Raw genomic sequence first — 14,239 nt, 5'->3', positions numbered from 1 at the left:
CCTATGAGGAGGCTAAGGGCCAATTGTAGCCTCTAATAAACCACATGCAAAAGAGGGCGGAGAGGCGTATTAGAACCCCTGAGACACAAATAGAAGGGAGTCGGCTGATTATGGCCTTCAAAGCCACACATTAAGAGTGGGGTTAATCATGGGTTCAGGGTTACCTATAAAAATTAAGAGGTTCTCAGTTGAGCCTTCAAAGCCGCAGGAAGCCCCCTTTTCCAAATGGGTGCTCAGAAGTACAAGTCCTGAACTTTTTCAAATCTCTTTTTACTGTTTTCCCTTCCCATCATCTTCTAGGGCAAAGGAGAAAAAAGTCAATGCGCATGAAACACAGGAAGGATGTTGACAGTAGAGTTCTAATTAACACCAACCCAGTCTATGCAGTCTGATTTTCCTGGTAAGGGAGCCATCTAGCAGCATCCAGGCGTTCTTCTGTGGATTTCAATTAGTATTATGCAATAAAACGTGTTCATTCATTCTACCAATGTGTTTGTTCCACAATATATCAGAGGCAGGAGAGAAGGCAATACATACTGTATGCACGTTTCAACTTTGAACCACTGATAACTAAAAGGAGAGAGATAAATTGTATCAAGAAAGCCAAAATGTGACAACGCTGTCAATGGGACTATGCAGAAGGTTTGCTCCCATTAGTATCACAGCTGAAGAGTTCTTTGAGACCATGTACGTACATAAGGTGGAATGAGTAGAGAATATCCAGTTGATAACGGAAAAAAGGTAACACACTCACCGTAATAACTGAGAGAAACAGGGAAACATGGAAAAAAAGAAAAAAAACACATTAAAAGCAGAAATATCAGTGCACAATTCCAACATACACAACATCTTTTCAGAATCTGAAATACCCACAATCAACTAAAAGCTAAACCTAAACAATCATATGACAGCCGACTCACAACTGGGGTATACACCCAATCATATTAGAAACTATTCTTTATGGGAACAGGTGACAGAGTTTCACATTCATCATTTCTTGAATGTCGGTGGTCCTGGACCCAGGTACATTTCCACATACTCCCAAGTGCTTAGTACATTACCATTTAAAAATACAATGTAAGTAACACTGAAGAAACTGAATGTCCAGCTGCTGCTATACATTACAAATAAGAGTAACACAACTATTAATAGTATTAAAAAAAAGGCAGTAAACTAGATTGTGCTGGCAGTTCCTGTGGCCGAGATATGGATCTAAAATGTATTGAAAGAGTTTAAGCACTAGGTACAAAAAAACAAATATAGCCAATATTATCCGATGGGTGAACTGTCAAAGTAGTTTGTCACATTGTTATCCTCCATTTCTCCTCTTCAGTATCTCTTGACTGGAATACTCGGCTGGGCAATAAGAAGAAGATACAGACCATCTATACACTGCCTTTTCAAAGAATGAAATTCAATTTAGCGGAAGCCGAGAGCACTCAATTGTCCCTTGCTAAGAGTGCCTCCTCTGAACTGAATCTTTATTATTATCATTATTATTACTATTAATCACACCAGTAATGTCAGTGCTTTCACTGCGAACAAGAGCTAGAAAAGGATATGGAGAACCAGGGCCAATTTGAATAAAACAGCTTTCAAAGCATTCTTGCATCGCTAATTTTCCTGGGAAGCATAGCAAAGAACATGTGCCAATTGCTAAAAGGCTGCCATCAAAGACACTAGTTTTGTGTAGTCATTGCAGAGCAGCATTCAAGCCAATGGCTAATTTTTCACCCTCCCCAACCTGAGGAATTGCTGGTTTTCTTTACAGACCTCACCAAGAAATGTGCATCCTGAAAATCCAAAGAACATAAGCAACTGTTAAACGGAACTGTTATTAATACATACACCAGTGTCAGCATCACATTCTTTTGGAATGAAGAGTCTAGTTTAGAACATACAAATATCGTACTTCCCAGAGACCTTCATTTTTCCCCCCCACCGGTGACACAAGAAGCAATCGTTGATGGTAGGGAACATTGTCTCCATAACGGAGGAGCATGCATCCCCATAGATAGAGTGACCGGGTTGCTGGGTCAAGTCAGTAGAGTTTTAAACCTCTTTTGTGGTCTGTAGGGGCAGGCGAGATGTTTCTCACATTGCCTGACCTTTGTTAAGTTGGGGCAGAAGAGGGAGTCACTAGTCTGGTCTGTAGACAAAGTGATTCATGAAAATCAGACATTAACTGCAAAAGTTATGTTTCTATTTGATCCCTCTTTTTTGTGAAAGGATCAAACACGTTTATCACATCGAAAAGCAAGTTTGTCCTAAGCCTCCTTCAACCAGGTGCCGCACAGCATGGAGCTGGTGTTCATGGACCATACAGTGGTGTTGATGTGGTCTCTTGCATTAGCATTTTATGCTCTGCTACCTCTTTGCAAACCTATGCTCTTCCAAGATACGCTTAGGCAGCAAGTAGGCATAGTGGTCTAACTCATGCCAAAGTTGTAAACCACAATTTGTCATCATCACAAACCACAGTGTTGGAGGGCCTCAATAGCACATCCTAATTCCGCTGAAAGGAGAGATTCCCAAGGACAATAACCCAACCAAAGCGAGAGTGGTTACTGCCATTTTTTTAATCAGAATTTGAGGGATTGAGGGTGGCAGTAGTGCATTATAGTTCAGTGATAGAAGCCTTGGCAATTGCACCAAATAAGGAGGGAACTTTGAGTGAATGTTTCCCTACCTAACTAAACAGTAGAATTCCAACAAGTCTGCTACAACTAGGGCAGAAAGGGAGCAAGAGCCTGCTTCTCCCTCTACGTAGGGCTTTCTTACCCAAAAGTGAAGTTAGCTGGCTGGTTTAACAAGACTACTCATTACTTAAGCAGTCGGTATATGAATGAATGATAGCCAGCTATCACACACGTCCCTTCGTACAACAAAGGAAATTTACAGAGGAGAATACAGCTTCTACTGGTGAGTGAAGAGCACAGGAAAAGAGGTTGGTTAAAGCGAGGAAAGAATAGCACAACAGTACAAAAGTTGTGAAGATAACCAAGGTACATTGGTAATATTGCCCCTAGAGACAGCTTGCCGTTGAGCCAGCGGAGCCCGACAGGTGAAAGCGAAGACTGACATGGTGCTAGGCCACCCCCCGAAGGCAAATGCACCGGACTTCCAAACTTTTTGAGACTTGTTCTATTGTTGGGTCCAGCTTTGTGTTTATGCTGCGCCGTTACTGTTCAGTTTTGTGGGTGGGGTTGGGGGTGGGATGTCTCCTGGTGGTTAGTACATAGGGATCAGGTCAGAGGGCTCTGGCAGCTACAGTACAAGCACACGAAAGACTATGGCTGATGTGACTGGATCGTATAGAATTACAACCTGGAATGTACGGGGCCTGGGAGCGGTGCAGAAGAGACATAGAATACACTCCTTCCTGCTCAGACACCACACGCAGATTGCCTTCATTCAGGAATCCCACCTTACTGCTTCAGAGGCCACTAAAGAGAGGAAAAAGTGGAGAGGCACGATATTTTCTACAACTTACTCCGCCTTCTCCAGGGGGGGCGACAATCTGGGTCAGACACGGTACGCCTTTTTCAGAGTTGGAGAGAAGAGTAGATGAGCAGGGTAGATACATATTGGTGAAGGGTACATTGGATGGTACACTGATAGTGCTCGGCTGTATTTATGCACCGAACTTTGACCAGGACAAATTTCTGGGGAGGGTAAGTCTGGCGTTGGCCGGCTGGGCAGGCATCCCCTGGGTCTTGGGAGGGCACTGGAACATGATCCTGGATGTGGATCGAGACAGGTCACATCCTCCCTTACAGATGGCCGGGGTGTCCAGACTGACAAGACTATTCCAGACATGGGCGACAGGATGGGCCTGAGGGACATATGGCGTGCACTTTAAGGAATACTCTCACTATTCACATATGCTCCACACTAGGATAGACAGGTTCCTATGCTCAGAATCAATAGTTGCGAAGGTAGAGAACCCAGAATATCTGTCAAAAACCTTTTCTGACCATAGGCCCCTGACGTTTCGTCTCCTATGGGGCAGGGTTCCGACTCCAGTCCCTACTTGGCGCCTAAACCCTCTCCTGCTGGAAGACGGTCCCTTCAGGACATCCTTGTCCGAGACCCTGGACAAATACTTCACAGAAAACTGGGGCTCAGCCTCCACCAATTTGGTGGTTTGGGACGCTATGAAGGTGGTGGTGCGCGGCGCAGCGATAGGACAGCTGGTAGGGGCCCTACAGGAAATACACAAGAAGCTTTGCGGTTTAGAGGATAGATTAAAAATACTAGAACAGGAAGCAGGGACTGACCCTGAAAAGAAAAAAGATCTGCAGAAGGAGAATATTGTACATGCAGATACCCTAGAAACACTGCGTGTCATAGACCACAAAGAATATCGCCGCCGACAACATACGGAGGCGGATAGGTCGGGTGCACTATTAGCCCGTTTAGTACGAGACCACCCGGATCTCCCGGTGATAACCCAGATCCGAACAAATGAAGGAGATTTGGTTAGCACACAAACTGAGATCAATCAGGCGTTCTGTGACCACCTAACTACATTGTATGCCCGACCAGTGCAGGAAGACCCAGATCGTATATCCGACTTTTTGGGCGACCTTCCATTTCCAACGCTGACCGTAGATGCCCAGAAAGACCTTGAGGGACCCATCACACAACATGAAATACGTGTTGCCATCAAGTCCCTTAACCGCAACAAAACTCCGGGCATGGATGGGCTCCCGGTGGAGTTTTACGCGACCTACTCGGATATCCTGGTACCTGTACTAGAAAAGATTTACCGGACGGCTCTAGAGGAGGGCCACTTACCTGAATCCACTATGCAGGCACTGGTTGTCTCGCTACCAAAGCCTGGTAGGGATCACTTAGATATGTCGAACTATAGGCCTCTATCGATGCTTTCTACAAAATATAAAATACTTAGTAAAGCGATAGCTCAAAGACTTCAGCCGTACCTCCCTACCCTGATCCACAGGGACCAATGTGGATTCCTCCCGGGAAGGAGCACCTCCATGAACACACGACGATTACACGCCCTCATGGCAACCACCCCACGGGATCTCCCCAGAGCAGGCTGTATAGCGTTAGATCTTAGACAAGCCTTCGATTCACTGTCTTGGGCATTCATGTTTCGAACCTTGGAGAGGTTTGGGCTTCCAGCCTCCCTACTAGCATGGATCAGACTGCTATACACTGCACCTTCAGCAAGGGCACGCACGGGGCGGCATGTGTCAGATAAATACACAGTGTACCGCGGCACCAGACAGGGCTGCCCCCTGTCCCCGTTGTTATTCGTCCTCGCCCTGGAACCCTTGGCCATAGCCCTACGAACTAAGGAAGAACAGAGAGGCATACCAAGCAGAGGCACACACAACTTGATATCGATCTATGCGTACGATATTTTATTATACCTCCAAGATCTGGAGGCAGATCACACTGCCATCTACGAGATTTTTTACCGCTTTGCTGGCGTCTCAGGCCTGGCCATAAACCCGGACAAGTCAAACGGCTTCTACTTCCGGGACGTCCCATGCCCAGGTTTTATTCCCTTTGGAGCCCAACTTATCCGACTACGTTTAAATACCTGGGGTTCCAGGTATATAGAAAACAGGAAGACCAGATAGATGGGAACATCAAACGAGCTATCACGCGTCTCCGCAATTCTGTGAGATTCTGGACGACGCTGCCTTTATCTGTCATGGGCAGGATTGCGATTTCCAAAATGGTGATGCTTCCCCGCATATTATACTTTTTGTTAACCTCCCTGTAATTCTGCCTCAGTCCATTTTTGATACGCTTAATACACTCTTAGTTACTTTGATATGGGGGGTCGGGAGACGCCGGATAGGCCTCCGTAAGTTGCAGCTGAGGACTAGAGAGGGAGGGCTGTGGGCCCCAGACTTCAAAGGCTATTACTTTGCTAGTCAGCTCCAGTGGCTCTGCTACTGGACGGCAGGACGGAACCTTTATGAAATAGATTACACGCCAGAGAGACTGAGTCGGGGAGAACTACACACCTTACTACTCCCGCAGAGCCGCGTCCCCACAGACTGCCACCCGCTCCTCCGCACAGCTCTGATTTGCTGGCGGAAAGCCCTAACATATACAGCTTCGGCGGTGGCGTACGCAGCGAATATCCCTCTGCTGGGAATCCCAACGCCACATGGTAGACTTACAGATAGAGCGTTGCACCCCTTGCAAACGGCCGGAATAATGGGAGTAGGCGCCTTCTTCGGCGACGGCAACCTACTTGACCATGACGCCTTCTTGCAGGCCACCGGAGCTCCCCCACGGCTGTACTTGCTTCATGCCACTGTCACACATTACACACAACTCAGATGGGCACCGCAACGACTCCAGCCCCCACAACACGAATTGGTCCACTAGCTATACTACATGGGAGCAGGAGGACACCTAGTACGTTGGCTATATACGGGCATCAGGGCGCACGCTGCAATTCCGATCACAACACTTAAACACACTTGGGACCAGGACACAGATAGGATACTGACGGAGAAGGAATGGCATACGATTCTGGAACACCCCCGACGGGTATCACGCAACGTCAGGTTCAGATTTATACATTTGATAATATTGCACAGAGCATATCTGACCACCAAACGGCTACATAAAATGTTTCCGGATTACCCCCATAGCTGTCCACGTTGTGAGAGGATGAGGCTGGTTTCCTTCATATGACCTGGACTTGCATACGACTTCGTGGGTATTGGTCGAGGTGTGTCAGACGTTACGGTCAGTCACGAACCTGCCGGTCCCGCTAGAAGCTGCATCCTGTTCATTGGGGCTGCGTAGACGACCTAAGACACTAAAAGCCCAATTGAAATGGTTAGATCTGGCTATCCTATTAGCCATTAGGGCGATAACGATGAGGTGGAAATCCCCTAGGTCTCCGGGAACACACCTTTGGCAGGCAGAGGTGCTGAAATGGGGACGGGCAGAAGGTGCAGCACTTGGGAGGGAGGAAGCACGGGGCCATAGAAAGTACTCTATTTCCCAAGATTGGGAGGGTATGCTCTTAACGCTTGAAGATATAGACCTAACTCAGACACTGGGACACGGGTCGCAGGGCTAGGACTGAGGGGGCAGAGACTAACTTGATTGAATTTGAGAGTTCCCGAAGGTCGTACACTGCACTACGATACACCTGTTAGCACATGAGAGCCAGAGAAGACCGAGGTTAGAAATGCGAACTTCCTGAACCACCAGGAGACAGGGAGGGTAGAGTTAGTACGAGGGAGGGAGGCAGTGGGGGGGGGGGGGAGGGGAGAAGAGACAGCCTTATTGTTTAATCCCACGCAGTTACTGATTATACAAACAGGCATGTAAATGAGATGCGACGTAGACTATGAAGAAATAACTGAACTACCGCTGGTTACATGTGTGAGAATACAACTGCAAATGTGGGAAGTTATGGTGGGGGGGGGGGGAATCAAAAACACCGGCTGATGTAATATAGATGGTAAATGTAATGTCATGCCTCTGATGATACAGCTGTGAATAAAGTTTGAAGAAAAAAAAAAGATAACCAAGGTGTGTGTGTGGGAGATTTGGTGTGTGAATGTGCCTATGGGTGGTAAGTCTCCTTCAAAATTCTCAAAACCTGTTGAAGTAATGAAGTTAATTGGTTATGCGGGAATCCAAAAGATAATCACATCTGTGACCTCAGTAGGGAGGTGAAAGTTGTAGGCCGAAAGAGGTTCACAAATGAGCAAGACTGAGGGGAAATGAATGAGAACTACACTGAAAGAGATGGTATTGTAAAGGAAATTTACAGTGATCTTTGGTATATATGATCACTTATACCTTGTTTAGATTTTCGCTATACCATTGACTACCTTTAGGTATAAATACTGTCGTAAAATCCAATAATTGCTTCACGAATCAACAGAACACTCTCTCATAAGATAACACTGCCCAAATAGCTAAACAGTATTGAAAACGCTAGTGCCTATTTGCTATAAAAACATTTAAGGTGATTTATAAAGTCCTGTTCTCTTAGAGTAAGCCTTTACTTGATTGTTTCTTGAAAGCAAGTGCCCAAAACGAACAGTTCTCATTTTCATCAATCGTAATTAGTTATGAAATGGAAGGAAATGTTTTTGGGAAAGGTCAATCAAATGTAGTATCAGAGAAAGTCTGTCCTAAGCTGGACCTGCAACTCCACCATCTCTCCGCAGTGCAATATCTGAACTAATGCCTAGTATTTTGCTTTGTAAAAAGTAAACTGCGCAACCCTACATTGTCTGGTTCTTGGGAATAGGGAGGAGGGTGAGGTATAGCTACAGTATGGCCCAGTTTCCTCTGATTGCCAGTGTCTGAAACCCTGCTTTGCTATTACTGCAGCAGCCAAACATGTCTTCTAGTCTACTGCTTCAGAATGCTACAGTGGGTGCTGGACAGGACCAAGCTGCAGGCAGGGGAAGAGGAGTTAGTGGAGGAAACCGTGTCTTACTATGGCCTTCTCTTCATGGCACAACACTGCACAGGGTAGCTATCAGAAACCTCAGAGGTGGCAGGTAGAAAATGTTTTTTGGCAGCAAAGAAGAAACAACTGGAGCAAGCCCTAAGGAAGAGTGAAACATAGCACAACAGTGACGCTAACGAAAAGGAGCTTGACTGTAGTGAGGCCCTGTATTTGTTGCAACAAGTTTGCCATGAAAGGTTACTAAAGTTACCATTATTTCTAATACACATAAACCGGTGATATTTTAGGCTCCCAGCAATCTGCACTACCTGGCCATTGCTATATAGACTAGATCACCACAAACCTGCATGTTATGACTCCTGTGTTACCCTGCACTCTGACCTAGTCGCCAAATACTCTCCACACAGGGTTACCCTTCTCTTTCAGACTTTCCGTCCCCTATCCCGCGGCTCCTCACATTCTGACACTCCCTTCACGCTGCGATCTTCCACCCTATTACTCAGTTCTCACCACGAAGGACCATCCTGCACTCTTAAACCTCCACCATCCACGCATTCTCCCACCCCGCACTTTTCAAGAAGTGCAAGACTGTACTCTTCGATCCTATCCCACAATGTGTCTCTGATAAATCCCTGTCATCTGATTTCAGCAGCTCATCGGAAACAGACAAAATGACTCAAGGACAGCTCACCACAAAGATATATTCTTTAATGAATCCATAAGACTTTGTTATGTGATCGAGACAACCACACAACATCTGACCATGTCCAATTCTGTGCTCTCCAAACCATGACAACCCAGTGAAATGGTGATACCACCTGCAACTCTCCATTCCGGACAAAATTAACACAAGTACGTCTTAAAAGACCCCTGCCCAAATGTATTTTTAAAATTTTTTTATTTAAAGAGTTTTATATAGCGCTGGCTAGACCCGAAGGTATCGGAGCGCTTTATATGAGATTCAACAATGTAACAGAAAAAGATTAACAGTTACACATTACATCAAAAAATAGGCACTACATTAGGAGAGGAGAGAAAGGAGAGAGAAAATTAGTGGAGGGGGGAAGGGGAGGTGAGAAAGGGAGGATAAGGGAAGAGACAACAGGAGAGACGAAAGGAAGTCTGTCTAAAGACCGACTGGGTAGGTGACGACCAAGGAGGGAATTCTTTTCGCCCAGCAATTTGAGCAACTTAAAAGGTTTGAGATACATTCCCTTAAGCCTCAGTCCTGCTACTTAGCGATTGCCAACTCTATAACAGCCTGAAAACAGCTATCACCACAAGTATGCCCATACTGCCCCAAAAACGTAAAATCCACATCCGAGCCACATTCAAACTCACACACCATCTGGAAATGTTTGTCCCTCGACGATAACCCAACAATATGCAGCATCCTCCCACACACCTTCTACTAGCAATACCCAACCCATTCAGAATTTGGCACTATCAATCGCTATCTTCCTGCTAACTGGAAATGTTTGACCAGCTGCATGTCAATTGGCATTATCAGACTTTGCCTGCAACCTGGCAAAACCTGCCCCCATGACATCATCAGGCAATGGATGACAACCCTCTAATCTCAGACCACTCAAAGACAAGTGAATAGCAAACTACCATACTCTGTTCCTTCCTCTTTCTAAAAACTCCTATATCCATATTCCATCATGTTTATTTCACTCTTGCTCACTTTATGTAGCGGTCCTAATAGAAATACACTTTTCTTGTGAAACTGCCTGCTATTGTTGCTCTTTAGCCCAAACCAGGCTTCACAGGGAGATCAGACTGTCAGCCACCAGCTGTTTTCCACCAATCGGAGATGAAACTGCACTTAAAGATCATCTGGGAAGGAACAAGCACTCTATTTAGTAGCAGGGAATAAAGACCCGAAGTTGCCAAGTGTGCCGCCATTCACCTCTCACATTGTATCATTCCAGGCACGAGAAACATGAAGCCTGAAGAAGCATACTAAATTATTTACCATGGAGAGAAAAACGTGAAACAGGCTCCCATGTCACCAGCATAGATAGCAAAGGTACCCGCATCAAAAACAAGACTAAATTTGGTCTAACACCCTAAATTAACAAACCACACATACAAAGGTAGGGGACTGACAACTACCACCAGGAGAGCAAAGCTACATACATCTGTGGTCAACAACCGCATCTATCTCGATCACTGCTAACAGCAGAACAAAGTCAAAGGAACTAACATATAGAGCCAGGACCTGCACACTGCCAACAGCAGAGTGTGGACACTTGCATAAAAGGCACGAAAGCAGCAGATCAGAGCCACTCAAAAGGGTAGAAATTGTTCACTAGCACCAGCATATCAAAACCACCCACATACAAGTCAAGAACTGTACACTGTCACAGGCATAGATCCTCTGGAAGATAAAAGCAACACTCATTTTGGAACATACCTGTATTCTGTAAACAGCAAAGCAGCAAACCCAGTCATTTCACATTCAATACCATTTATGCACATGTATGCAATGGTATTTGCAAAGTGTAAACCTACTTAGAGAGCGTTGGGCTGCTGTACAGAATGCATGGGTCGTGGGATGCAATCTGTGATCATCTTACAAGAGGACTGTCCATTGCCACCACCCACGTAACGCAACTTACGTACATGGCTAAACATGGTTCACTGAGAACAGCACAGCTAAGCCACTTGCAGAGTCCATAACTTCTACCGATGCCAGCACTAGCACAACTACTCATATGCAGAGTCTGGCTCTGTCAAATTCTGCCAGACGTATGATGAAGCCACATGCATACATGGGCAGAACGGTCGAGGGGCAGTGCCAAAAGTAAAACCACTCATCTCACATACAAGGGGGCCACATGGCACATACAGGCTGCTGAAGCATAACTAACGTTGTTGTGGTTGTTTGCTTCTAGTGTCCGTCCCACTAACTCTGCAAACTGGGCCAACTACACCGGACCACACTGGTCTCTCAGGGTAGTTAGGTCGAGCAGAGAAAGGCTTCTTAGGAAGGTAGTGTGGAAGGCAAGATCTCTGAACAAAACAGTAAAGCAACAGACACGATAATGTGATGCCCAGACTACAGCCTTTCTTGTACACACAGAAAAGTACTTTAATACCAAGACAACATGTAATACTACACACAGAAATTGGGTTCAGTTACAGGGTGTTTCCAGGACTATGCCTCCAGTCCTAAAGCTCCAACTCTCTAGCATCTACACATATAAGGGTATTTGCTACCGCGGAGACACTAGAATAAGAATAGGCTAAAGTATAAGTATTTTATTTGGTTATGCAAATGATCGCTTAATGCAGGGGACCCATTAGTCAGCTCAAATTATACCTTCCTAAAGAGTTTGTGGAGGCACTCATGCCCGACTTCAGTATGCTGTTTTGGGGCAAGACACAGTCTCTGTCTTTCAAACACAGCCTTGTGTTACCTCTCTGGGTGGAGTGCAGCTCTGTGTTACTGTGGTCCAACTGCACCCTTCTGAGTCACATAGCCTGGTCCTTTGGCACTGGAAATTGGGACGTGGGCTATGTCAACAACTTAGGACATGAATACTAGTCCCATGTTGTTACAGATGGTACACATGTGTCTCCAGAACACGTTCTGGACCATAGCTTTATTTTCTCTCTCTTTTTTTTTTTTTTAACTCTTTCTCACTCGACCGTTCTCCCTCTCGACCGTTCTCCCTCTCGACCGTTCTCCCTCTCGACTGCTCTCGACCTCTCTCTACCTCGACCTCTCTCTACCTCGACCTCTCGCTCTCTCTCTCTCTACCTCGACCTCTCGCTCTCTCTCTACCTCGACCTCTCGCTCTCTCTCTCTCTCTACCACGACCTCTCTCTCTCTCTACCTCGACCTCTCTCTCTCTCTCTCTCGACCTCTCTCTCTCTCTCTCTCGACCTCTCTCTCTCGACCTCTCTCTCTCGACCTCTCTCTCTCGACCTCTCTCTCTCTCTACCTCGACCTCTCTCTCTCTCTACCTCGACCTCTCTCTCTCTCTCTCTCTACCTCGACCTCTCTCTCTCTCTCTCTCTACCTCGACCTCTCTCTCTCTCTCTACCTCGACCTCTCTCTCTCTCTCTCTACCTCGACCTCTCTCTCTCTCTCTCTCTCTCTCTCGACCTCTCTCTCTCTCGACCTCTCTCTCTCTCTCTCGACCTCTCTCTCTCTCTCGACCTCTCTCTCTCGACCTCGACCTTTCTCTCTCGACCTCGACCTCTCTCTCTCTCTACCTCGACTTCTCTCGACCTCTCTCTCTCTCTCTACCTCGACCTCTCTCTCTCTCTACCTCGACCTCTCTCTCTCTCTACCTCGACCTCTCTCTCTCTCTACCTCGACCTCTCTCTCTCTCTCTACCTCGACCTCTCTCTCTCTCTCTACCTCGACCTCTCTCTCTCTCTCTACCTCGACCTCTCTCTCTCTCTCTACCTCGACCTCTCTCTCTCTCTACCTCGACCTCTCTCTCTCTCTACCTCGACCTCTCTCTCTCTCGCTCTACCTCGACCTCTCTCTCTACCTCGACCTCTCTCTCTCTCGCTCTACCTCGACCTCTCTCGCTCTACCTCGACCTCTCTCGCTCTACCTCGACCTCTCTCGCTCTACCTCGACCTCTCTCGCTCTACCTCGACCTCTCTCGCTCTACCTCGACCTCTCTCGCTCTACCTCGACCTCTCTCGCTCTACCTCGACCTCTCTCGCTCTACCTCGACCTCTCTCGCTCTACCTCGACCTCTCGCTCTACCTCGACCTCTCGCTCTACCTCGACCTCTCGCTCTACCTCGACCTCTCGCTCTACCTCGACCTCTCGCTCTACCTCGACCTCTCGCTCTACCTCGACCTCTCGCTCTACCTCGACCTCTCGCTCTACCTCGACCTCTCTCCCTACCTCGACCTCTCTCCCTACCTCGACCTCTCTCCCTACCTCGACCTCTCTCCCTACCTCGACCTCTCTCTCTCTACCTCGACCTCTCTCTCTCTACCTCGACCTCTCTCTCTACCTCGACCTCTCTCTCTACCTCGACCTCTCTCGCTTTCGACCTCTCTCGCTCCTGACCTCTCACGCTCTCGACCGCTCTCTCTCTCGATCAGGCTACCCAGGACCATACTCCACAGTTTGAGAATCCCAGTCGTCAGATTGACAAAACTGCTGCGAATATCAATTTACATTCAGACATTGTGTTCTACAGTGAAATCTAGGACTTGTAAGGTAATAACTATCATAACAACTTGGGATTCTCACACTTTTGTTGTCATCAACAACTTGAATGATCTGTGATATCCGTACACCCATGTTGGTACTAAATGAGTAAGACCAGAGCCTCTTCAGGGCCTACGCTATAGAAAAGCATTTTATTTCAATGGCAGCCCAGTTCTCTTCCATAGGAAGCAGTCCGTGCCTCATGAATGCCCTCTAACTTGGTCATCAAGTTGACCAAGCCCCAGATTCAACTCTGCCTAAATTGTTAATCTGTACAAATGATGGACTGACCGTAGTCAGGTGCTTTCAACACAGGAACATTGCAAAATGCTACTTTCAGGTTCTCAAATGCCTTCCGAAACTTTGCAGTCCAAATCAGTAGGAAAGAAAGTATTATGCAGTAAGGCTGGTTAGGCTTTACATTACAATACTCTCATGTTACCCTGAATAGGTCCTTCGGATTCCCACTAATAAATCCCTAGCTCAGTCCTGGTAGTGTGGCACAGAGCAGCCAGGTTTTACTAGAGGACATGTTTTAATCATTTCAAAGTACCAACACGGACTTTAAGTAATTGAAACGACTTGAAACACCTGCTGAAAGATCCTTCAGA

At 46.6% G+C, this 14,239-nt stretch overlaps 1 protein-coding gene across 1 annotated transcript in view; it reads right to left on the bottom strand.

Annotated features, from left to right (window-relative positions):
* PITPNA (phosphatidylinositol transfer protein alpha) overlaps positions 1-14,239 on the bottom strand; it is a 188,307-nt gene that overhangs the window by 102,322 nt on the left and 71,746 nt on the right. Inside the window, exon 5 of the mRNA XM_078680168.1 lies at positions 755-762. Within this exon, the coding sequence (XP_078536294.1) occupies positions 755-762 (8 nt within the window). The remainder of the gene's footprint in view (positions 1-754; positions 763-14,239) is intronic.

The sequence above is a fragment of the Lissotriton helveticus genome, chromosome 3_1 (genome assembly GCF_964261635.1).
Source record: "Lissotriton helveticus chromosome 3_1, aLisHel1.1, whole genome shotgun sequence".
In the NCBI taxonomy this organism is placed as follows: Eukaryota; Metazoa; Chordata; class Amphibia; order Caudata; family Salamandridae; genus Lissotriton; species Lissotriton helveticus.
This window is presented reverse-complemented; position numbering and strand designations above follow the sequence as displayed.